This window comes from Rattus rattus, chromosome 11 (genome assembly GCF_011064425.1).
Source record: "Rattus rattus isolate New Zealand chromosome 11, Rrattus_CSIRO_v1, whole genome shotgun sequence".
Classification (NCBI taxonomy): Eukaryota; Metazoa; Chordata; class Mammalia; order Rodentia; family Muridae; genus Rattus; species Rattus rattus.
Genome location: NC_046164.1, coordinates 62,143,818 through 62,171,020, shown reverse-complemented (window position 1 = coordinate 62,171,020; position 27,203 = coordinate 62,143,818). Strand labels below are relative to the sequence as shown.

The window sequence follows — 27,203 nt, the reverse complement described above, 5'->3', positions numbered from 1 at the left end:
GGAAAAGTGGAGGGTCTTCAGAGCTTCGCTCGGATAGCTCAGTGTTACTTACGTCTTCTCTAAGGTGACAGCTGAGTGGAAAGGTGTCATGAAGAACAACCTAACTTCAAGGACTCCCTGGTGGGAGGCTGCGGTGAGGAGAAGCTGTGCAGTGTTTTGTGTGACTGGTTAGAGGGCAACTCTCATTTATTGCGAGCTGCCCTTCTAGGTTGGTTAATGTAGAGAAGGAGCCACGATCCTGAGAAGTTTGTAGGTCCAAATTCTGGATTTGCTTAGTTTTATGCAAGTGGTTTTCTTTGTTCTTTTAAATACTTACTATGTTTTGAAAGTTTTCATGCAATACATATTTTTGTCATATTCTTACTCTTCCCCAAGTCCTCCCAAATCCTCCCCACCACCCAACTTCATGTTCTTTCTCCCTCTCTCTTGCTCTCACTCTCTCTTTCTCAAAAAAAGAAAAGTCAAAAGTTAAAAAGCAACAAACAGGGCTGGAGAGATGGCTCAGTGGTTAAGAGCACTGACTGCTCTTCCAGAGGTCCTGAGTTCAAACCCCAGCAACCACATAGTGGCTCACAACCATCTGTAATGGGATCTGATGCCCTCTTCTGGTGTGTCTGAACAGCTACAGTGTACTTACATGTAATAAATATTTTTTTAAAAAAGCAGCAAACAAAAGCAATAACAAAGCATGAACACACACACACACACACACACACACACACACACACACACACACACCATTGAGTCCATTTTGTGTTAATCAGCTACTTCTGAGCATGGGTCCTGCCTGCAGTGTGGTTGATAAACTCAGTGTAACTGCACTGGAGAAAACTTGATTGTTTCTTTCTAAGAAGGTATCAATTGCCAGTACTTTCTTAGTTAGGAGTGGGACTGTGTCCTTTTCCCATTCTCCATGGTGGGGCGGGGCTGTTGTCTGGCTTGAATCTCTGCAGGTATTGTGTGCTGTCATAGTTTTGGTGAGTCCATATTAGCAGAGGCCCTACTGTGTCTGGAACACACTATTTCTTTGAGGTTATTCACAACCTCTGGGCCTTACAGTCTTTCTGCCTCCTCTTCTGCATAGATCCCCGAACTTTGGTGGAAGGGGACTGATGAAGACACCACAGTTAGGACTGAGTTCTACTTTCTGCAAATTTTCTAGTTGTAGGTCTCTGCATTAATTACTATCTACTTTCAGAAGAAATCTTCTGATGAGGGTTGAGCAATCTACTGGTCTATGTATACAACAATGATGTTAGGAAAGTACGTGATATGAAATTCACAAGAAATTAATAGAAATTCAAGGGAAAAGAAGAAAAAACGAGAGTCCTCAGGGGTTAAGAGTGCTTGCTGCTCATCCAGAGGACCTGAGTTTGATTCCCTACACCCACCCACACCCAGGGCATCTGTCACTTTCTTCTGGCCTCTGCACTCAGGTACATGTACCCTTTCACTGTCATAAATGAGCTCAATACATACAATTAAAATTAAAATTCAGTTTTTTACAAAAGCATTTAGTTACTTCCATAACATTGTACCTATAATCCTGTTTGATTTGGCTGAACATGTACCCTGCAATGTTTAATCTCTCAACAAATAGAAACTCAATCTCCACATCAGAATTTGACTTATAGACCTCAAGGTAAATATCCAAGTAAATAATGCCTAACACTGAGTTCCAAAGATTTCCTAGATGGGCTTATGTCCATAGAGAGAGGATAAGAAGCCTCTTTGTCCACCACCTTCAAGTGGAAGACTCTGGAAAGCCAGGGAGCTTGAATTACAAAGCTCTGGTGAGTTGATAGTGAAGATTCCAGACCAAGTTCCAACATTTGAAAGCCAGCAGAGCCTAGGGCAGAAGCAGATCAATGAGCCAATTCAATCAGACAGGCAATGTACAAATGTCTTCCTCCACTTCTCTGGCCCCTTCCAGCCCTCGGTGGAATGGCGGCAGACTGACAGCACCTCAGTGTGTGGGCTTTGGAAGCTGCCTTCCTTCCATGGCATTGCTCTTGTGCTCTATCACTCTATGGTTGAGTGGTACTTCATCAAGTGGTTCTATCACTTGCCTTACCCATCCTGGGGTTTGCCAGCCAGCTAGCCAATAGTACTCAGAAGCTCCAGGTTAATGAAAGATCCTGTATGCAAAAACAAGGTGGATGATGCCTGATAAACAATATCTAAGGCTGTTCCCATGTATACCTGCACACACATGCACATACACTTGAACATGGAAGTGCATACATGCACTAAAGGACACACTCCCAAACTGACATGCTCAAGTTTGTAGCTATCTACACCTGAGGCTCCCAGAGAGATGCTGCTTGCCCTGTTGGCTTTTACATTCCACAATTCTAGCGCAACTTGTTTTCCAGCGATTCCCAAATTCTCTTGAAACAATGTGACATCTTTTCTTAGTAAAGTACACACTTGGACACTTGTTTGAAGCCTAACCCACTGTCAACATGTCAAGTCACTGAAGGAAATCTGGGAGCCATTTTCCTTTCCAGAACCCACAGCCCATAATAAGGCCTGCAGTGAATCTAGGTTTTCCTGAAATTTCTGTAATAAGTCATCAGAGAGTTCCTTCTTCCAGCACACAGAAAATTTTATGGAAAAAATCTTGATAGCCACATAAAAATCACACTTCAGAATTTTCAGTGCACCAAATAGTGGGCTATAAGGGAAAAAGTGCCTTTAAGATGTTTTGAACCTAACTAGGACATGCTCGATTTTGGTTAAAGGGTTTCAAGAGCCAAGAGAGCTACGTGGTGTCAACCAGTCTACTGATATGCAAGATGATGAATGTTCCTGGGCTTCATATGAATAATTACAGGCAAAATACTATGATGTCAGACATTTGCTTGAAATAACTAAAAGACAGGAAGGGGGAAGGCAATTAGGAGTATAAGGGTGTCAAGCCAACAGCATCAACCTTCGAAACCACTGAAGACGGGTGGTGGAGGCATGAACTCACTGGACACACCCTTCATCTTTTGAGTGTGTTTGAATTTTTCTGTACTTTTTTTTTATAAAATCCTTATGTTTTGAATATGAAAAGTGATATTTTCCTAGTAAGAGCACCAGTGGAAGGGGAAGCCCTGGGTCCTGCTAAGACTGAACCCCCAGTGAACTAGATTGTTGGGGGGAGGCGGCAATGGGGGAGGGTGGGGAGGGGAACACCCATAAGGAAGGGGGAGGGGGGAGGGGATGTTTGCCTGAAACCAGGAAAGGGAATAACAATTTCTAAATGTATATAAGAAATATTCAAGTTAATTAAAAAAAGTGATATTTTGTACAAAGATAAACATTATAGCCCTAGATAGATGTTATATTTCCTATAATGAATGTTTGTATATCTCAAGAAAGAAAGAAAGAAAGAAAGAAAGAAAGAAAGAAAGAAAGAAAGAAAGAAAGAAAAAGGAAGAAAGAAAAGTGAGGAGTAGGGTCTTAGTGAGGCTTTACTTAGTGGATGGAGCTTGGCCATGAGGCAGAGACCCAAGCTGTCATTCTGGCTTAGAATAATAGCATAGCAAAAGTATGTAAAATTCACTTCTGTGGAAGCTGTTTATTTGTGTCTGGTCTAAGAAGAGCAGGGAGCTATCTTCTAAGGCAGGGGGAATGTAAAATCCCCACTGGGTTCAAACTGGGGCCTTGCTTTCTCCTCTGAAGGCTGTATGCCCAGGACCTAGAACAGTGCCTGACACATAGGAGGGGCCAATCATACTTGTTCCTTCAATGAGCCGACGTGTTCTCTTTTTAAAAAATATGTAACCCTTTTCTCATCTGAATCTACTTCTTCCCTATAATAAAAGTAGTTCCGGGTCAGAGGCCAAGCTTTCATTGTTTTATGCCACTTTGTAAAGGCAGAAAGAGGCAGCAGCTACCAGCTCTGCCTCCATCACCCTCAGCAGCAGCAGCAGCAGCAGCAGCAGCAGCAGCAGCAGCAGCAGCAGCAGCAGCAGGGGAAAAACTCAACCATCTGCCCAAAGTGACTGCTTGCTGCCCTCTGGGCTTTTATCTAACCCAAAATATAGAGCAGGACCTCCCATGATGAGCAGAGCCACACATGGTCCAGGCACACCATCACACTCACTACTGTTCAGTGCCCTCTATTCATTCTCTCCTACGTTGGTTGCTCTGATGTAGGGTTCTCTTAGTCTGGAAGTCTTTTCCTGGTCCTCTGCTGTTGACTCTTCCTCTTGCTTCATATTTAGGTCATATCATTCCTTTAGACAGACATACTCTGAACCATACATCAACTGTATTACCTATGAAACACCTACTAATCCCTTCTCTGTCTCTTTTGAACACTCTCCAAAATGTATTAAGTTGATTAAAGATCTGTTCTTCACATGAAATAAATAAGAAACAAGCTCATCTTTCTCCCACCAGCTATTTGATTCTCCCCTAGGTTTTCATGACTTAGCAAGCAAATTTTTCAGATTTCCGGTAGTACTAGACACACAAATACTTCGATCAGTCTATAGGATTCATCTTCAGGTTCTAAAGAAAATAATGTAAAAACATCTATTTCTCATGCAGTACAAAACCTGCCCCTTCTCCATGGCTTCAGCTCACGATGTGGAATACTCATCTACCATCACCTCATCCCCACCACAACTCTCACTCACTCACTGAGCTTACAGTCAGCTCAGAGAGTAAGAAAGTGAGAGAAAAACAATCAAGCTACCTAAGTGACACCTATACACCCCTTTCCCCCTGCTGTTAGCACCTGCTACCTGTCCCAAGTATTCAAATATCAACTCTATCAAGTAAAGTCATCAGGGTCCCTTGGGACCCTCATGCTTTACAACATCCTGGCATGGACAACTCACTCCCAAGCTGGTGTCTGGTGAGGCCCCCCAAACCAGATCAGCTTCTGTGTCCTGGAGGAAACTCCCTGTGACAACCAAAGGGCTGGTATAGATGGTCCAGTCCCCTCTAGTTTCCTAGTGATTCTATTTCCTAGAGTACTCATTGCTCCATAGCTGGCCCTGCTCTGCTCTCTTCTCTCAATTCAACATTTACCTTCCAAACTTTCAGACTGGGAGTCAAACTTCCTATGGCTATTTTATTACATTTCCATGATGAGACACCGAAAGCCTCTCACTCATGGCCTAGGTAACAGGACAAAGGAAAGAGCTCCCAGCAACGTTCTTCCCACTGGTACCCCTAACCTGTTCAGTGATTTCTTTTGGGTTCTTGTCAATTGTACATTGAAAATGAATGAGAGTGAATGTTAGAATATTCTCATTTTTAATCAGATCTCAGAAAGTAGTTTGACACTCACTGGTGGTCCATTCTACTCTGTCTTAATTCTTCAACTGAAATTCCAGGATAACAGGAATGCTTAACATCTCGCCAAGCACAGTTCTGGGACTACTTGAGGGATGCTGTCTTCTCCATTCAATTTTAACTCTATAAGCATTCTCTGTGTTTTTTATGAAATCAAGCATTCTGATCCTGGTACCTACCATATGGTACCAGAACAACAAGATGAGGTCATGAATAAAAGAAGATAAGTGACAGGCGACGGTTCTGAAAGCCTATATACTCATCAGAATCACCCAGGGAACTATGGGGAGGAAAACCACAAAGTTTATACATAGGTTTGCTAGTTCAGTAGACCTAGTTTAGAACCATTGGTGCATCGAAAGGTCCAAAAAGCATGTGAGGTGAGATCAAGGGAGAGTTTCATAAAGGTTTCAGAGTATCAGGGAGAGACTCTAGAGGAAGTAGTGATGCAGAACAAAGATAAACAGATGGAGAAAGGGGCTGGAGAGGACTTGAGTGATCAGGAAACTGTCCATGGGGAATATTTTGCACAAGACTGAGGCTAGAGTGATAAGATTGAGTTCTAAGATTGATTGATCTCAGTGCACCTGTGGAGAGAAAGTGGGGGATGTAACCACGAAGCCCACAAGTCTGCAAACTGTGTGCACAAAAACTTGGACTTCTAAAGTTAGCAGCACCCTAGGGAAAAAAATCTGTATCATGGTGGGCAGGGCATCTTAGTTACAGATCACACTCCCTTCCCCATGTACCTGTAAAAGTAGGGCAAGAGAATACAGTGAGGACTGAGGGCCCTGTAGCTTGTTATCAGCTCATTTAATATATTAATGAATATATAGAACCATATATTAAAAAGCCAGAACCATATATTAAAAGCAATTCTACTAATAAAATGCATGTATGTGTTTGTGTGTGTGTGTATGTGTGTGTGTCTGTGTGTGTGTCCGTGTGTGTGTGTGTGTGTGTGTGTGTGTGTGTGTGTGTGTGTGTGTCCAGTGTGGTAACGAACCCACCACTAAGGGCCAATTCTGCATACAGCTTCCCAATTTTGTATGTTGCAAATGTCATGTTGGTAGCTTCTAACTAGCTATACTGGACTGTGGATTGGAGAAAACTGTAGTAACTACAGTCTGTCCTGGACTTTAATGTTCTCTTTCTTGAGAGCTTGGGTTCCCAGAAATCTATTGTGTATTCTCAGAACATTGAGTGGACTTGAATGAGTTGAACTGAATTAAATTGAAAACCAAGTAAAAACTTCAGGAAAATAATAGCATGAGTTGAGAGGAAAACAAAATATATGCTTAGGAAAAAACAGAGTGAGACTTTAGCCTTGCAGCAAATAGCAGGCAAAATGGAATCTTAGGCATTAATCTAAGCCAAGGCTCCCTTCAGCCTGTTTTCTACCCATAAATTTTTTGCCAGTGCTTCTGAAATAAGTGCGACAATAACTGCATGAAATATTCCTAAAAAGTATTATCCACATCTGAGTTCTGAACATGCTAAGAGGGCATTTCAAAAGCTCATTCTCTCTGAAGAGAAAAGTAAGTGAAGAAAGATATAGAGTGTATTGAGTTACCTAAAATGAAAAGTGACTTTAGAAAGGGCAAAAATCAAATATGGGAAAGCATTAAAAATACTATGATCCTTCAATGATATGAAAAATATTTGCACATAAAATGTGGTAAATACTAGCTGGGTATAGTGGCACACTCCCTTAATCCCAGCACTTGGGAGGCAGAGCCAGCCAGATCTTTGTGAGTTCAAGACTAGCCTTGTCTACATACTGAGTTCTAGGACAGTCAGAACTACATAGTGACACTTTGTCTCAAATTAAGGCAAAACAAAAGAATGAAGAAAAAGAAAGAGAAAGGAAGAAAGGAAAGGAAGAAGAAATAAGTGAACAAAGGAACGAAATGGAAAAGAACACACAACGCCAGTTACTGGTCAACAGATTAGTTCAAGTTCCCCAGCAGAGATTACTCTACTTTATGGGCAGCAAAAAAAAAAGCCCATTAACTAGTAATTAATTAAGAAGCTGGGCTACCTAAAATTAAGCTTTCTGTGGCTGACACTCAATGCCCTTTATTACATATAAGGACTGTAAGAAAACTTGCAAATAATTAAGAACAACCATTTTTATTTGATGATGAGAAGCAAACATAGGGAAACTCTATGACTAGGATTCTATACTGATCTAGAAAAGTAAATAGCTGCCTTGAGGTTTAAGACTTTACACATGCTATGATGATGTTCCATTTCTGAAAGTCAACAAATTTAAAGAAACCTCCCCTTCGGCCTGGAGGATGGGCAGCTGAAGGTAATACAAATTGCACTTGAGTGAGAGTCACTCACGTTCTTGGTCAAATCCGTGATCCGAATCCACTACCAAGACTCTAGGGGGGGAAATTCCTTCATTTAGAATTGCTACTATTAAGAAGAAATAGGAGGAAAATGAGATTAAAAACAAGATTTTTTTTATCACACAATTTCCATAAATGACATCATGTATTCCTGTTGCCAAGGAGATATAAGAAATACATATCAAATGGTAACAAGGACATTGATTGCAGCAACGATGAACTAGTTGGGCTTTGGAGACACATTGTGCCTTTGGATGTGTTAGGAAATGTCTATAGGAACAAAGATATATCCATCTCGCAAAATATGCAATCATTCGTCTATTCAGCAAAGAACAAAGAACACGTCAATACAATCACATAGCCCTTCTCTTTTGCAGTAGAATGAAAGGCCAACATCCTACCATATTTACCAAGAATAGGGATGATAGTTTTTGGACCCCATCTAAAATCCCCCAAGCAGTAAATGCTTCGTTTTTCAACACTAACAACCAATTTCCAGTCAGTGAGTAATTTTTTTCCCGGAACCATCTTATTGGAAAATCAATGAAAAAAGGAAAAAAATTAAATAAGCAATCTTTAAAAGAGGCCACAGCAAGAGAGATGGTAATCTTCCAACCTCACCAGTCAAGGAAAGCCGGCACTTACAGCTTGTCCCAAACAAAACCATAATTTTAACTGATCCCTGAGTTGAGCTTCACTGGATAAATGACTTCCAGGGCCTCTGGCTCTTTGGGACTAAACGAGAAGATTATTTTTAGCTCAACTATTTGGAAATCTTTGAGAACTTGGACCCGCTATTCTGTCTGGTACCAAAGCAAGTTTTTCACCGAGCTCTCAGGAAAGATCCTGACTTTTGTACACTGGGAATCCTGCAGCAACCTACCCTCCCAGAGCACGGTATGGTGTTTATTCTCTTTTTCAGAACTTTGGCAAATGTCAATATCATGGCCCATCTTCATTATGATGGAGGTTTTAACTTAGTAAGCAGGTAGCTCTGTAGAAAGAATCCAGGAAGTGAAGACCTACCTCCGAATTTCTGACTGACACGAGCTTTCTTGGCCATGGACAATGGTTTGTAGCCATTTCTCTTCTTGCAGCCTATCACAAAGGAACCCTCGGGTGGGTGATATGGACTAGGGGTTAATCTGGAAATTATAAAAATATTTGCAAGTGTCCAAATTTCTTTTTTTCACTGTCCGGCCATCACAGCACTTTACACAGAGCAGCCAGAACTATAAATCATGAACTGATGTAGAAAACCCTGATGAATACATACTTTTTTCATTCAACTTTTGTTGAGTTTCTACTGTAGATTAGCTTGCTGTACATGTCAGGAATATGGAGTTTATGTTTTGTTAGGGAAATGAGCAAATAAATAGGTTTAAAACCAGCTATATGACCTTGAGGGGATCTGAATAGGTCCAGAAGAGGGGACCTCATCCAAATAGAAAATCAATCCTGGACAGGAAAATGGGAGGTACAAGGAGCTGAGGGGCTCACCAGAGAAGGAATTGCAGTGTAGAAAGTTCGGGTCTAATCCTAAACTCACTGCCACCTTCTAGTGAAGCTAAAACAGATCCTGATATTGAGCAATGTCCACCTCAGAAGCCAAGAAGAGGTCCTGTTTTGGCCCTCCTAAGTCACCTCTCATCGTCTAAATGAATTCCAGGCAAAGCGCAGTCTGAACTTGAATTAATCAAATCCAGTCTTCTGTCGTGAAGCAATAAAAGAACATTCATTGTTTCCAACAAGATGTCAGTTCAAATCCTGGCTGTGCCATTTTGTGAATTTTAAAAGTTTTGTCTCTGTGAATATGACTTGTTTAGGGAAGTCGAATAAAAGAAATGTTTTTAGTATCGGACCTTTTTCTGACTGGAGCATTTTATGAGCTTAATGCCTTGAAAGTCCATCCATGTTGTAGCATTCATCAAAGTGCATTCTGATTTTTACGGCTATTGCATTTGTGTGCTATAGTTTATGTAACTGTTAGTGAATTCTTGGGCTGCTCTTTTGGGCAGTTGGGAATGACGCTGTCTTAAACATGAGTGTGTAAATATCAGTTTACAACTCTGTGTTTAATTCCTTGTGATCTATCCCCAGAAGTGACCCTTGAACTGTTTTCCAGCATCTATGTTCTCATGAATAACATTCTCTACTCTTAGAACAAAAATATCACACTATTCATAAGTACATCTCAAGCTACATAGACACTTTCTGGAGGCTCAGTGTCTACATGGACTTGGTCTGTCTCTCCAGGTACTTCTTACAGATAGTTTGGCGAGAAAGAATTTTATAACTAAAAGAATCACATGCTACTATAAACCATATCCTGCCTTAAGGCATCAAAGTACATATTTACATGAAAATTTTGTTATATCCATGTTTTTAAATGCATGATTTAAAATCTAAAAGCCTGTCACTTCGTTATCTCTAAAGAAAAAGCTAAGATAGGAAATCGTTCACATTTAGCATTCAGGACCTGTGTGAGATTAGCATTATATGCAGAGCTTTGATTTTCTAAGACCAAAGAAGCATAAAAGCAGGAGGGAAAAAAAACCATGTCAGTACATATTCTGCATAAATTTGCATAATTCAAGCCAATGCATGAAAGCACCTTGCAGGAGAGGGGACTGCTAATGGAGATGTTTTCTCCTGAGGATTTAAAACATATTCTAAGGTTGGATTATAATGTGTATTGAGTTGTATACTTTGATTAGTTTTATGCTGTGCAAATTATGTCTTTTCAAGCTGTCCAAAATCATTATAATGTAAAGTTTTGACTCATGTGGTTTACTCTCAGTCAAAACAGCCAAATGCCTTTGCGATGCTTTAAACTGTGGCTTAGATGAAAATGGATTGTTCAGGAAATGGTGCTGGAACTGTGCATTTGTATCACTACCTCACAATTTTTTAATTAGAAAAAGACCAGTGGATCAATTTTTGTATGTGATAAAATGAGATGTGAGGATAAAAGTCATTGTTAAATTATTTTTAGTATCATAGAGTTGGAAAATTTTCCTAAACATAAAATATTAGACTTTAGAAAGTGCTTTAATGGTAAAAATATTTTAAATGTATGTAAAAAAAAATAGAAGGAAGCTGGAGAGGTATCTCAGTGTTTAAGAGTCTTTCTGATCTTTCAGAGAACCTGGGTTTAGTTTACAGCACACCCCTCCATGTTAAGCTCACAACTGTCTATAATTCTAGCTCCAGGGAATCTAACATCCCTAGCCTGTTCAGGCTCTTGTAGTCACACATGTGCACTTACACATAGACACACATAATTAAAAATAAAATAAGAAAACCTAGGAAATAGTTCCTGTATTTGTCATGAAGCATGTTGAGACCAGTAAATATAAATATTCATTATAGTAGCAATTATAATAACGAAGTAATGAAGGTTCCCAAGTGTCCATTGCTAGGACACTAGTTAATGTAACAAATACTTATGACAGACATCCTAGAGTTCCTGAAACAAAAGGATTGTGGTGCCTCTTTGTGAAGAGATGTCAATGTAGGCAGATGCCCAGACGCTCTCTCCAGAGGTTCCACATGACTGCAACCAATGAATCACAGATCAAGCATTAAGTAATGAGTGTTTAGTATCTATCTACTGCATGAGTGCAGGCTTTTTCTTACTATGTTGTGAACAGTACAATTCAAATTATGTTAGGCATCATAAATAATCTAGAGGTAAGTGACTCTATATGCAAAAACAACACAACTTATATCTTGGCCTTGAGCCTCTTTAAATCTTGGTACCTATGATGGGGTGATGGTCTTGGGATAAATCCCTCACACATGATGTTTGTGAACAAGCTGAGAATGCTGTATTCATAAAGCCAAGCTGGGGAAGAACACACAAGCAACAGGACTCATCACTAGGGAAGAAATCAGTATCTATGAGACAGACAAACAACACTAGATTTACCTATAACTTTGCACCCTTTTCCTTTCCATTTTTGGAAATACACTAGCTATATATGCAAAAGTATTTTACAGAATGAACCATCCGGAACAGTCAAGGAGGGCACTGTGCTGCTTGGTCTCCCCGTGCCTTCCCTACTTCCCCTTTTGGCACACCTAGCTGTCATGCTCACCCAGGATAATAATTTATGCTCTTCTTAAAAAAAAAAAGTATTTTAATACATTTAAGCACTGTAGGCTACATAAACTAAACCATTGAAGTTCTTAATGTGTAGTCTTAAACACTGCAAAAAGAGCCCATGGTTGCAGGGAAAACCTTTCACCCGTCTTTGTCTTATAATATTCTCATAACTTATCATAGTTTTTTTCACCACAGAAATCATGCCTCACTCTCCACAAAGTCTCTTCTCCCAAATTGGAAGTTTATGTTAAATGCTGTTTTAGACAATTGGACCCATCAACAAATGAAAGATCCCTGCCCTTGTGGAGTTTAGATGCTATGGGTCCTATCTGAAAAAAAAATGCATACCATAAAATAAAGATAGGCATCTCTAGTAAGTTGAGATGATAATGCAAGAGAGGGAAGAAAAATAGAGCAGGAAGAAGGGGTTGGAGATAATCAGTACACTTCCCAATATTAAATAAGATGACAGTGGTTGAACTGAACAAGATGGCAAGTGAGAAAAAACTCAAGAAAGAGGTGAGAAGTTAAGCCACGTGGATGTGTTGGTGCAGGAATTTTACCCAGAAGAAGGAAACCACAATGATCCTTGGACAGGTTGTACCAGGTGCCTTTGATGGACACCATTACAGCTAGAACTGGGACTGGGCAGGAAAATCAAAGATAATGTCACATGACATAGGAGAGCTGTGAGGATCACGTCGATCTTGTAGACATGCGATGTTGACTGGTAAAAGAAACTAAGGGTCATCCTGGTGAGAAACCACTGTGGTTTTCCATGGTAACTCACACTCTATCATCTTCATGCATGAACTGAGTCCCAAGACTTGACTCAACACTCATCATCATGCCATGTCATGCAGTGAGTATGACAAGACATTGTTCCTCCCTGCTGGTGACTGCTAGATAAGCATCTTGAGCAATGCTCAAAGGTTCTAACTGAATCTGCATGCCAGTATTTAGGCTCCTGTACTGGACAGTTCTCTAGTGCTTTTGACAGTGACAGTCAGTCCATTCATATGATGATAAAACTGTTTTAACTGCTTATTTTGTTCCTCCTTTGAGTACATACTGCTTGATAGTGGTGACTTCTTCTTTCTTCCAAACACACTCCAACCTACCAGATCCTCAACTGACTCTTCTTCCCTAATGTTCCCATGACAACTTCCACACCATCATTGGTGCCTGAGCTCCCTAAACTCCCTTTCTCCCAAGATCCTCAAGTCTTTCATAGAAATACCTCTTGGCCTCAGTCCACAGCCTTTGGCGCTCTGTGTGCTTAGTTAAAAACCTCCTCCTGAGCATCCTCCTATGAGGAAGAGGAACTGGTTTTTTAATCAATGCTCAATTCTATTATTTTTTATCTGAGTTTTCTTCAGATCAACTCATACTTGTTTTTGCAAAAAAAAAAATCATACATGAGCATAATGCATTCTGATCATAGGTATTCCAATTCCTGCCATGATCCCCCATATCTCCTTGTCCAAGTAATGCTGTTTGTATGTGTGTGTGTGCGCACACGCACATGTGTGCACATGAATGTGCACATGTGAGATATATATATACACATATATATACATATATACATATATACATATATATATATATATTTAGTGTTGGCTATACATACATGAGTTTAGGCTGACCACTAGGGCTTAGACAACCTATCATGGGGCTTGTCTCAAAAAAAAAAAAAAGACTCTGTCTCCCTCAGCAGCCATAGACTGCCTGTAGCTTCTCAACCAAGGAGGGGAAGGAAGCTGTCAGTTTTGCCCCTACTCACATTGGAATGTTGACTGGTGTGCTCTTGTGCAGGTCTTGGCAGGCAGCTATAGATGTTGAGAGTCTGTGGGAACAACATCCCTGCCTTGCCAGCAGAAACTCTTTTGTAGTAGTCCTCTGCCTTGAATTTCCCTGAGGAGCTCATGTTGCTATCAGAACCATAGCCTTAGGCCCATTTGAACACTAGGATCATTTGCTTGAGGGTTGGTATTTGCCCTGCTGGAGGTATGATTTAACATGAGGGTTCCAATGTTAGAAGCTTGGTCTCACTGTGATCTTTGTGAGAGGCAATGTGAGCTTTAAGGAACCGGCCCCAGAGCAAAGTTACATAATAGGCACTCTCCATTGTTCTAGCTTCCAATAGGCCTAGTCCTCCCGCCTCAATGTCATATACAATGCTGTGATGCAGCCAAGGCTTTTGGAGAGCCTGGGCCACAGCATTTTCAGTCTCCAGATTTTTCAGCCTCCAGACTGTTAACTAAATACACCTCTTTCCTTTGTGAACCCCTTGCCTCAGGTGTTTCATTTTAGTAGCAGAACACAGATTGATATAATATTGTATGGCAGGTCCAGTACACAAAACATGACAAAAGTGTTTTTATCCTTTCATGGGAGAGGAGTCTAGTAACACTGAATACATGATTTTAGCTAATTTTTTATGATGATGATAAGATTTCTAAGACCTGAAATGATTCTAAAATCTCACGTACATTCCTGAGCTGGGGCAAACTTCTGGGTATAATTCCAAGATGTTACAATCTTTGCATGAGCACCATAAAAAGTGGTATGGTATACGGTATACCTTTTAAATTTTCTGAGATGTCCGTCAAAACTAACATTTGATCACTCTTCCCTCTTTGTATTATTATTCCCCTTAAGAGAATGTTGTCCAGATCAAGCACTGTGAAGATTCTATATGACAACCCAGGTCTAGCTCTCCAGAAGCTCATTCACACAACCCAAAGAAACACCATGTGCATTCTCCCACTGAAGAAACTGCTCAGGCCTTCGGATGTCATAGCCTGAAAATTCAGGTCTCCCAAGTTTATGCTGCCTACATGCCAGGATTGTCATGCTAATATATCATTTGTTGCTCTCTGCATCCAGGGTCTGTGGAGTAAGAAGCCAAGTCCTATTAGGTTAGAGTCAAAGAGACCTGTATCGGCTTCACAGGGCACATGTGGCACTGTGCCTGGTTTAAGTTCACACAGCTCTTTAATTGACCCCCAGTGCTAACAGCTTAATGGGACACGGAGGCATTATAGCCTGTAGATTTTAGATTAAAGTTTCAGACTCCCCTAGGATACGAACAGTACTTCAATTAACACTAATTGGCATTATACATGATTAACAAGTGAAAAACATGGGTTTTCTAAAAATGTGTCTTTTCTCCCATGAATTCTGAGAAACGGATGGATTCCTGCAAAGATGAGGGGGATGAGACATAGTGTGTGTTACATTGGCACAACTCTGAAAGCAACTTATACACATAGGATAGGAGGGAGGGGGAGAGAGAGAGAGAGAGAGAGAGAGAGAGAGAGAGAGAGAGAGAGAAGTTAAATTTACAGTAACTGTTCCTATAAGAGCTTAAATCAATGTTAAGTGAAAAAAGCAAAATTTTAAATCACAGGATCGGCACAATATCACCTTTCTCCACAACACAGACACATACAAGAAGACTGAAAATAATTATATAGTAACCTGTCAAGGGCAATTAATTATCCCAGCAGAGCGGCAACTGTGCTGGTATTTATCTAAGTCATTTGAATATGTCATTTTCCTTTTATAATAAATTAGTCTTGCAAGAAGGAAAGTATGTTTTGCTAAGACCATCCATTCTTTCAGAATAAATGCAGCAAAGAAATGTGTTTAGAATGTTTTCCCCCTTCATCTACATTAGTCCGTGGGGAAGTCAGGATCCTGTCAACAGTGGATTGATGGATTCTTAAATCAAAAGAGGGCGCTGGGTTCTAAATGAGAGGAAAAGCAAATGCTGGAGGGCGGCTGAGCACAGCCCATTCTTCTGCTCACCCTAACTCCATTGCGCCAAAGCCCTTCCCAGGAGAGTACACTGATGTCTGTACTTCTCTTCTAGAGCCCAAGATGATTGTCCTGCTCTACGTGACAAGTCTTGCCATCTGTGCAAGTGGACAACCTCGGGGCAATCAGGCTAAGGGGGAGAGCTACTCTCCAAGGTACATCTGCAGCATCCCTGGCTTACCTGGGCCCCCAGGTCCTCCTGGAGCAAATGGCTCCCCTGGACCCCATGGTCGCATTGGCCTTCCTGGAAGGGATGGTAGAGATGGCAGAAAAGGAGAGAAGGGGGAAAAGGGCACTGCAGGTAAGGAATCGCCAGGAGGTTCTGCCAACACTCTCCTCCGCCCTCCTTAAACCGCTCCCTCTGTTGCTTCCTCTCAGTGGGAACTGTTCCTTCAATCACCTCTCCACTTCCATTCGCTCTACCATGACACTTATGCTTCAAATTCTTTCCAGCCTTAGCTGGCCACAATGACGACTTTCTCTCATGGATGTTTGTGACATTGGAAAAGTAAGAAAACTGGTCCTGGTTAAAGGCACTGTGGGAGATGAGCACAGATGGGCAGGTACTGGGCATGACTGCTAGAGCTGGACCCCCAACAACTGAGGACTGGGACTGCTGGACAACAGCTGGATGTGCAGAAGCTTAGGTAGACAAGCAGATGGGACAGAGAAGGGAACGAATTGCCATGCGGAAACTCAGCTGCCACCCTGCTCAGAGCTAATTTTCTACACAAGTATTCCTCAAGGGTTTCTAGATTTTTCTACGTGTACAGCTAGAAGGACAAGTGTGTCCTATGGGTGGCCTTTCCTCTCACAGCCCTCTCACGACTATCCTGTAACAGCCGCCATGTAGACTTTACCTAGCTCTTTGAGACAATACAATTGCTCTCTAGTCCTTCGCTGGTTTTTAGGCTTTCCCCTCTGCAGATAGATTACCCTGGGAAGCTTCACAGTCCTTCAGAGGAAACCAAATTGAAATTCTACAGAAGTTATGTGAACTCCACAAGCTGAAGGGGTTGGGAATCAATCTTTGAAAACAAGCTTCTGAGTGTACATGTGAAAAAGATAAGAAGGAAAAATACATAGATCTAAAACAATCTGCCGCTCCCCAATCACCAGACCTGATTTACTGGGGTTCTGTGAGTCACTGCCATGGTATATATCCAGATTATTGGCTAATGCATCATTTCCAAATATTCCATGCAGAAAACATTGGACAAATCAATATCTGTCAAATACAAGAGCATTGTTCAATATTAAAGGACATTACATAAAGATTCAATGTCAAAAAAGCAACCTTGAATTTGGAGCTTAAACACAGTTATTCAAAGGTGTCTGTCTATAAAATAGCTCATGTGGAATCAAATTATTACTGAGCCATGATTTTGAATACCCTTACATTTCTATGACACACAAATTATAGTTCTATATACTGACCCTTTCATCTTGCGCTGTCTGGAAGGAAGAGTGCAATGGCTAATCACACAAGAAGAAAAACAGATTCAAATCTTGGCTCAGCTAAGACTTAGTATCCCTGGGCAAATCTCAATAATAAGGGAAACTGTGAATTTTAAGGATAGTTATATACGTAGAATATCCCATACATTAATTGCCATGTGCTAAGTACTGGGAAACGTTAGGTATTATTCATTATTAAATTTTGATCCACAGATCAAAAAATAAATCTGTGACTATCCAAAGTCACAGAGTAAACAAACAAAAAAGATTAATATATCTATGAGGTAGTAATACCGTTATTTCATATCAGATGTAATATTCTTAAATGCTACAATTTTATCCCTATAGGGTTAGGGCTAGTCCTGTATACAATCTATTCATCTCTCTATGAATCTATTTCTGAGTAACTATTTACTTTTGTGTACCTATAACTACCTACTTCCATTTCTGGAGAGTGTTTCCCAGCCTCCACACCAATGTCATTTAGTGCTGAATAATTTTTAGGGTCAGGTATGGTATGTGCAGGGTAGTGTTTGGTGTGGTATTTGACAGCATCTCCCTGGATATCAGTGGCACACTTCCCCTAACTGTGACAAACAAGAACAGCTCTAGACATTGCAAACTGTCAAAAAGGACACGACTGCTAGATATGCTCTAGTCTCCAGGAACACAGGTATTTGTCAGAAGGTAAAGGAGAAAGATGATCTAAGCTCGTCATTGCTGGAGCTCCAAATGCTGACCATATATTAAGAAGAGCTCACTATGTGTCAGGAACTCATTTATGCTAACATTCACCATTATAATCTGCCATAACTGTAATATGCAATAAAATGATGCTACAAATGAAATTATTGGGATTAAAAAAATAAGTGACTTTTCCAATCTGAGGTTTTATCAATCCAACAGCCACACTGAAGGCTATACACAGCTCAGAAAGGAAAGATAAGCCTGACTGGTTGTGAAAAGACACACATATCCCTCAGAAACCATGTTTGTAGTGTGGCTGCAGATGAGTCCAAGGCTGCACAGGGTCTTTTTGTAGGTGCTCCCTTCTTAGATACCAGATTGCCTTGCCCTCAACCAAGTCCAGGCAGAACTAACAGTGTTCTTTTTCCAACTATCCTATTCTAATTTAGAAAGGAGGAGATTATACACCAAATCATAAATTCTTTGCAAAAATACATCTCACTGGTCTGTAACATTATCATAATATAGCATTCAATTAAATCTGAGAGTGTGCTCATTCGAATATTGCTAGAACTACCTCACAAAGCATTCTTAATATTTTTCGTTGTGAGACTGGCATTTAACAGTTGAGCCATCTCTCAAGCCCTCATGGAACAGTCTTTATTCCAGTTTGATATATGAATTACAGTATCCATAGCTTATCATACCAAGCTTCTATCGTGAAGGCTTACATATAGTGAATAGTCAGTCAATAATAAATGAAATAAACATAAGATATATGGTTGAATGAGTATATAAATGCATTGATGGAAGGAAGGAAGGAAAAGAGAAGGAAGGAAGGAAGGAAGGAAGGAAAAGAGAAGGAAGGAAGGAAGGAAAGTTTGTTAGATGGATAATGTATGGAAATGATTCTAAAGAGGAAACCTAGGTAGACCCCTTTGAGAGAGAACTACAAGAAACAAACCACTCTGTATGGCTAAGCTTCAGTAATACAAAGTTTAATCCTTAATGCATGATGATTCATCCTCTTTTATTTGTCTTCTGAGTATGTAGTCTTCTGATACATGGGAAAACTCTGCACATAAAAAGGAAGAATTCCTCTGTATTATTATTACATTTACTCCAGTGTATGCAGCAGCTCAGGGTATTACATGTGTATTGCAACAGAGAAAGAAAGCACTGAGGTTGTAAAGAGCTCCTCGTATTTATAACTTGCATTTCAGTACTTGTTCTCAACAAATTTTCAACTTAAATTTCTCAACTTAAGTTGTGCTCAACAAATTTGCAAGGAAATGAGCCCTCAAGCAACCTACTTCAAATCTTTTGTTCAATGCTTGGGAAGCCTAAGTCAGGAGGATCTTATCCCTTCAGATTCACTACCCTGTCCACAGCTGAAGTGGGTTTTATCTGAGACATGGTGAGTCACAATTAACTGTGTTAAGCTCAGAGTGGACAAATATCCAATGTCTCTAGGTTACAAATGGAGCCCTTGAAGCCAGAGAATGAAGGACTAATCCAGAATCTTCTAAGTAGCATGGTTTGTGTTTGTAACAAGATCCTGTAGTTAAAATTGTTACTGAGACAAGAACAGTTTTATTACAGTATCGAAGATCAATACAGAAAAGGCAGAGAAGGTTAAACTACTATTGAAGCTAAAATACAAATTCCAGACATGGTAGTCTTTGATTTCTTACCAGCAAAAGAAAGTTTATATGCCATTTCTACACCAATGAATCAAGCATTGAACATTAAGGTTTTTTATGACCTTGTTTCAAGAAACATCTATCATGTGTGTTTCACTTGGACCAATAGAATTTCAACTTAAAAGGATCAACCACATTAAGGGGACACAACTGTTGTTGATAAAAACACTGATCTCGTCTCATAAACAATGGTGATATTCATCGTCAGTAACCTCCCTGTGCTGTGAATTGTTAGACAGCCACTTTCACGATTAAAGGACATACTTGACATTTTGAGGGCAAAGCTTTAATTCTCCTAAAATTTACATTGCCAAGATATTTCCTTGTTAATTTTGCCAATTAACTGGAAAAAAGGAATCAAGTTATCACATGTATGCATTGAAGTATGTACAGCACTCCAATAATTGCTATCAAAGCACCAAGAGATAAAAGGCTTAGCCGAATAAAAATTACTGGGAAGAAAACCGCAGCTGCAAGTGAAACCATGCATTAACAATACATTTTCCCAGATGACATAAAGTATAATAATAACAATTTGGATACTTTGGGTGGAAATAGTATTATGTAAGTATATTTAAGACATGGATTAAGTCACAAAATTAATAATAATTGGTGTTTTTTTAAAAAGTCAATTTTATTGGTAGTTTCAGATCAAGATCATTTTGTCTATATATCTAACCTCTAGCTAACCTATGCATGTAAAGATTTGAACATACAGAAATAATGACTACTCAACACACAGTGGCTTAGAATTCATTGAAATTCTTTGACATCCATTGTTTTTTCTATATCTAAGGAGACTCAGAGAAATTAGGAGACAAATCTAAAGTGATACATTCAATGGCAGAGTCAACCAACCACAAAGAAAGAGGCATTTAGATGGAAGGGGAAAGCAATCATGAGGCTGGGAAGGCTTGGGATCCTTCTAATCCTGATACACGGTCAAGTGCTTTCACCCCCTTGGGCCTCAGTTTCCCCTTCCAAAAGTAAACCTATAGCATGGTGAAAGCAGCCATTATTTTTCAGTTATAGCAACATAAGAAGCCCAATGTTCCAGGTGTACTTACAATTTTCAGGATCGACCCAACATATTCTCCTAGAAAGTGGGGTACCCAGGCTACAGAGTTGGACAAGCTCAGGTTGAGATCGCTCACTAGCTCTGTTCTCTGCAATGGAGTTAATTTTTAGTTTGTAAAATTCTTGTGAGATTTAAAGAAGATAATGCATTTGAATAAAACATTTAATATTGGCCCTGGTATAGTTGACAAATAGCAGATTTGATTTTGATTAATTACGTTATCGTGAAGTCTAACAGGAATAGAGCAGGACAAAGACTAAGCCGTCTCCAAAGCATCATTGAGTTCTATCTGCCCTGGGACTCATTCTGTAGTGACAAGTACCAGGGTACAACTAATATGCACCAGCTAATCTGTCTTCAAAATAATATCTAATTAGTTTAATTGGTTAGGGTCTAATCAAGGTCTTCAATACTGGAGGAAATCTATGAGAACCTTTTAATTTTCATTTTTAGAATATCAATGATTTCCAAAGGCTTTTTAATTAGTAGAATGAAACAGTTGACTGTTTTCAGACATGGTTAAGGTGTGTTAGCAATGGATAGGTATGTTGTTTGTGACTCTCTGGAAGAACTATTAATTTAGCTACTGATTATTTTTGAAGGTCTCAAAGGTAAGACTGGACCCCTGGGCCTTGCTGGTGAGAAAGGAGACCAAGGAGAGACTGGGAAGAAAGGACCCATAGGACCAGAGGGTGAGAAAGGAGAAGTTGGTCCAGCTGGGCCTCCTGGGCCAAAGGGAGACCGAGGAGATCAAGGTGACCCAGGACTTCCTGGAGTGTGCAGATGTGGAAGCATCGTGCTCAAATCTGCCTTTTCAGTTGGCATCACAACCAGCTACCCAGAAGAAAGACTACCCATCATATTTAACAAAGTCCTCTTCAATGAGGGGGAGCACTACAACCCTGCAACGGGGAAGTTCATTTGTGCTTTCCCAGGGATCTATTACTTTTCTTATGATATCACGTTGGCCAATAAGCACCTAGCTATCGGGCTGGTGCACAATGGGCAGTACCGGATAAGGACCTTTGATGCCAACACAGGGAACCACGATGTGGCTTCAGGGTCCACAGTCATCTACCTGCAGCCAGAAGATGAGGTCTGGCTGGAGATTTTCTTCAATGACCAGAATGGCCTCTTCTCAGATCCAGGCTGGGCAGACAGCTTGTTCTCCGGGTTTCTCCTCTATGTTGATACAGATTACCTGGATTCTATATCAGAAGACGATGAGTTGTGATCCAGACTGCAGGCCTGAATGTTGCAACATGAGTACCACAGTGGCTTACACTCTGATCTAATCTGGAGTGCTGGAAGGTGGAGCAAGTGATACTTGTTCAGAAAACATTTTTTTACAGATGGCTCTGGCAGAGTTAACAAAATAAGACAAACCACCAACCAGTTGAAATCACACCAAAATGAACGGCATGCAATAGCCCCAGACATGGACCCCCTGAAGTAAAGATCCTAAATATTTAAGCAAATTAAAGATGATGTTAACAAATTTGAATGCCCTTGGCAATACAACCAGCAGGTAGTGACACTGCCTCATTAAATATTCATAAAACTCCAGTTTTGTTTGTTATTTAGAATAGTCATAACATTTTAGTGGAATTTGTTGACAATTCTCAGGAGTCAAAAAAAGGGCAAGAGATGCTAAGAGTTTCCTAACAAATTAAAATAGAGTGATAAATTTATTTATTTATCCCTTTATGCTCGTACTCTCTCTTTCTCTGTGTGTGTGTGTGTGTGTGTGTGTGTGTGTGTGTGTGTGTGTGTGTACGCAGCAGAAGACAGCAGCTATCCCTCCTCAGGTACCATCTATCTTGTTCTTTGAGCCAGAGAGTTCACTGAACATGCAGCTCACTTACCTGTGTAGCCTGGCTGACTAGTGAGCCCAGAAACTATCTATTCCCATCTCTCCAGCACAGTGATTCCAAGCATGTGCCACCATGCCTGGCTTGTGTTTATTGGGGTTCTGAATTATCAAACTCAGTTTCTCATGCTTACAAAGCACTGGACTATGCTACCAACCCAGCCATCCACAGCTATCTAATGGGACAGTGTGGAGCAGACACTGAGTTCTGAATCAGACAGAGAATGATGGCAGTAGCCTTATTTCATGCAGGCTAGAGTGTGGAGCGTACTCTGACACAGTGGCAAACCACTGTGTCACCATGGTAAACAGATCCATTCTATGCTAGAGACACATAGGCCATGACTCCTGGGGTTGGAAGCCAAAGACTTCTCACAGAGAAAAACCACTAGGCATGCCAAGATACAAATGTTTCTGTGAGTACAACAGTTGCGGAGGAAGAAGGGATCATATTCTGCAGTCCCCTCATGCCCCCTGACGTGTCAGTGTTATTTTCAATTGAGAAGAAGTGAAAGAGAGAAATAGGGAAGCCTGAGAAAGGAACTCGAGGTGTTGATTGAAGCAAAATAGTTTTCTAGCACAAATAGGTTTCTCCCCAAACAAGGATGCTACTTAAATTACTCAAAAACAAATGTTTCTAACAAATTACCCAGAGTTAGAATGCAGCGAAGCACATGAGTGAGCTGGAGAGAGGATGAACAGGGAGGAACCAAACATCAGGAAAAGCTACTACCCTTTCAAGCCTCTAACATCCTTCAGCCATTTTCATTAGCATTGGCATCTGCTGCCCACTGGGATTCCCTATTTAATCTCAGCCATTTAATCTCTGTCTTATGCACCACTGCTTTGGTCTGCAGTAATGGTATTCTCTATGTCTTTCCCTTCCTGGATCTTCTATGTGTCCTTCTCCGTGTCCATTAAGGATTTTAGTGCCTACGGTGCATGTCATAAGGAAGGAACACCAAGATGAACGGAGCCCAGTGTCTGCCGCTGGAGTCCTAAGAAGATAAGAAGTGTCATGCACACCCACACATCCATACACCAGTCCCTGTGCTCTGAAAGAGAAAATGCTAAGTTATGCAAAGTGTTGTGTTTACTTCCAAATTCCGAGATGATATAGGAAGGTCGGAGAAATTTCTACCCACTAGACCTTAAATGACACAAGGACTTGGGGTAGCCAAAATCAGGAAAGGGCACACAGACATGTCACAACAAGGAAGAATGAAAGTGAGAACTGAGCCCATGGAGAGAAATCACTGGGCCAGTCGCACAAGCGTGACTGTATTTATGGAGTGGGTCCCAAAGTGGGGCACTGCCATCATCAGAGGTGACACAGTGATCACACAGCCTATGTAAATAAAGTCAGTGTTCTATGCACACCTTGAGTTAACTATATTACTGTATTCTGCCTGCTGAACTGTCTACTCCTTGCTCTCTGAATCACTCCATAGGCACGGAGGTCAACAGCATCAAGAGTAGACAGAAAAAGAAGAAACAGTGGGTTTGAGATAGTCACCTAGCTATAGATAACAGCTACTGCTAGAATTCCAGCCTACCCAGTATAGCAAACAGCCAACAGAAATATGCAATAAAATATAGGCCATTTGAAACCATATGAATTTCCTGGAGAAACTATGAAGACTCTCTTGACCCACAAGATTGTCGTATAATTAAAACTTTCTTCTGACTGAGGTCTACTAATGCAATCTTGAGCAAGGTCTTGTTAAATAGCTGAAGATAAGGTTGAACTCTTGATCCTCTAGCTCGCAAGTGTTGGGATACAGGCATGCACAATTATGCCTGGGTCCATGGCGCTGGGGATCAAACCCAGGGCTTTATGAGTGCCAGGCTTGCACTCCACCAGCTGAGCTACAGTCCCTTCCTAACAAAGGCATTTTGTCTACATTATCTTGTAAATGATTCTTCATCACAAAATCTACTTCACGTAGATTTTTAAAATGGAGTCTCTTTCATTGGTTTTATGCCCAAGATGAATTTCATTTTAAGTTATTAGCAGGGTGATGATGAGAGTCAGACAGCTGCTGTGGGAAATGAAAAGCAGGTTTCATATGTAAATGATAAAAAAAAAACCCTTCCAGAAATGCTTGTGTCTTTTAGTCCTTAAAAACTATCTCGGGCATCATTTTTCTACATCTGTGAATGTTTTTGTAAAGAGGGAGGAGATTGGTTTGTTTCTAAAAATAATCCAAGTCTCATTCCTATCATTCTTGGTAAAGACTACCTTGCAATGAATATGTATCCAGTCATATTTCTGTATTATACACTTCCTTCTTCTAGAAGGTCATGAGCCCTATGCAGACAGTGAGTCTACCAGCAACTGACCTTGCACAACCAGCCTTCAGAAATATAATGCATATAAGTGGTTTATTGATACTTAGTTTGGGGTATTTTGTCATAGAAGCGAAGTTGGACTAAGACAATCCTGGCTATAATTATGCCCTAATTTTACAAGTACAGAAACAAGGGGAACAGAAAGGATAAGACATGCATGACGTCAATCATAAGTGCACAGTAGTCCCAGGCAGTCTAATCTCAAAGTCCACATTCCTCATCACCACTGTAGAACTCCAACTACATGTTTTCCCAAAGGTGACCCATTATATTGTTCACACATGCTCTCATTTGTCTATCTGATATAGAAGTATTTCTGTCCATCTTTCTATCTCAGAATTTTACCTGCCATAGTAGGTGCTCAATAAAACCATGCCAAAGTAATCATTGAAAAGTTCTTTTTAAGTGGAGTATTCGTGGAGATAAAGAGAAAGAGAAGTGAAGTGAAGGGAGAGGGAGGGAGAGAAAGAGAGGGCTATCAGACCTGAGAAGTACACATTAATCCAGACTCTTCAGATTACACCTACTAGAACCTGATAGAACTCACGAGAGACAGAAACAGACTAAGAGAAATTTGGAAATAGATCTGGTTACACAGGCTTTGCCACCAATGTTGTACATTTCCCACCTCAGGATCAATTCTTTTCAGTGCTAGCTTCAACTTTGGCAAGCTTTTATTTTGTGACAAAGATGGCCGCCTACAGCTGTGGTTGGCATTGCTTTGTGATTTGTTTGAATCTTGCTTGATGGGGCAAGGGACCTAGCATGAATTTGTGGTCCCAGGAGAGAATTCTAGCAGAAGGCACTAATTCTGGCAGAAGGCTCAGCTATGACAGACATCTGACTATGATTGGTCCCGAGTCTATCCCTTAACCAATAATTGGCCAAAGGGATGAACCTTGGTTGTGACTGCATCATATCCACCCCTGGAGCTGTTATGACTCCCACTTAAAACTTCTGGATCCAAGTTTGGAACAAGATCATTTCCCAATGGAAAATAAAGGCATCAAGTCTTAAAGATGAATTATTGGTTAATTGGCTATCAACTGTCTCCATGTTGAGCTTTTTTTCTGGATGATGCACAATACGGTGTCACTAGAGTTTCTTTTCTCTGAAATAATCTGACCATAACATTTGACAGAATAGACTGGGTAATTCATACTCTATGACATGGCATTCATGATGACCCAACCCTACATCTGTCATCAGCCTCCACTGATACTTTAAATGAAATAATGTTACTCTAAACAAGCTTCCTTCTTCTTTCCCATGCAAGCTCTGAATTTTTTTACCTTAGTTACTTAGAAGATTCAACAATTCTCTTTAATACTGATTTTTAAAAGCAGAATTAGGGAGGCATCCTTTAAGATTAATCTGTTTGTGGAATCACATGGCCAAGTAAATCTAATTTGTTCCTTGGAGAACATAACACCAGCACTGAAAAGCCACTCTATGTTAGGACCTTTCATTCTTGCAAAATTTCCTTAGAGAAATGGGGGTGGGGAGGAGATCAAATACCTACATATACTAGCAGCAACCATTTACTAAATGTACCCTTTGTGAATGGCCTCATGAAGGGTGTTTGTAATATGTACTTTATTTTATTTTAAAAGAAAGAAGTCATGTTAGTGACATAATGTTTTCTAACTTCTATAGAGTACCACACCCAACTCCTGCATAAAAAGAAGAAAGCTGGTATGGACATATTAGGGACCTGGTGCTTGAGAATGTATGAGGTCAATCTCTCTTGGGACCACAAACTAAGGTCTCTGACTTCTGAGCATATGCTACCTGGGGACACGGCAGGAAGTAGTGGAGCACAGTCTAAAATATTTCTCTATGGAGACTTAAATGAAGAAAATTGATTCAAAGGTACAAGTAGGGTACTAAGTATCAGGTAATGACCTTGAAGTATCTGAAACTCGAACAATGTCAGGCACCTCAGAAGTCTGGAGGGGACTGAGCATGCATAAAACTGAATGTGTAGGGAAGGGACTGTGCCACCAGAGGGATTATCACAACCACATAGAAGCAGGAAGCAAGATGCCTTCCAACTATTCTTCTACTCTGTCTCACTTGTGCCCCATTGGTCACACCAAACAACTCCAAGAGACAAAGGATTCTGAGTGGCATGGTGCCCAGCAATGGGTTTCTTCATAACGGTAGAACTAGGAGGAGCAGAAGATGGGCAGAAAAGTCAGGAAAGTGGGAGAGAACATAAGGCTCCCCTCTTAGATCACTTCCTATTCCAAAGTCCCTAAGATGCCCTGCAGGGCACACAGTGAACCTAGAAGGGCAGCAGATAGCCTCTCCACTGTTGCTCAAGGCTAACTACAAGATTCAGTTAGCAGCCCTCAGGCCCCCAAAGCAAGTCAGCTCTATTTACCAGGAATGCGCATGAACATTCTGTGTCACAGCCTTGTGGAGACAGAGGGCTTTGCCAGTATCCCCTCTGGAAGCCCTCTTTTAT

At 40.6% G+C, this 27,203-nt stretch overlaps 1 protein-coding gene across 1 annotated transcript in view; it reads left to right on the top strand.

Moving 5' to 3' along the window:
* Nucleotides 1-22,077, top strand: part of C1qtnf7 (C1q and TNF related 7) — a 99,952-nt gene extending 77,875 nt beyond the window's left edge. Inside the window, exons 2-3 of the mRNA XM_032916789.1 lie at nt 15,641-15,886; nt 21,114-22,077. Of these exons, the coding sequence (XP_032772680.1) occupies nt 15,641-15,886; nt 21,114-21,745 (878 nt within the window). The 3' untranslated portion in view covers nt 21,746-22,077. The remainder of the gene's footprint in view (nt 1-15,640; nt 15,887-21,113) is intronic.
* Nucleotides 22,078-27,203: the final 5,126 nt, after the last annotated feature.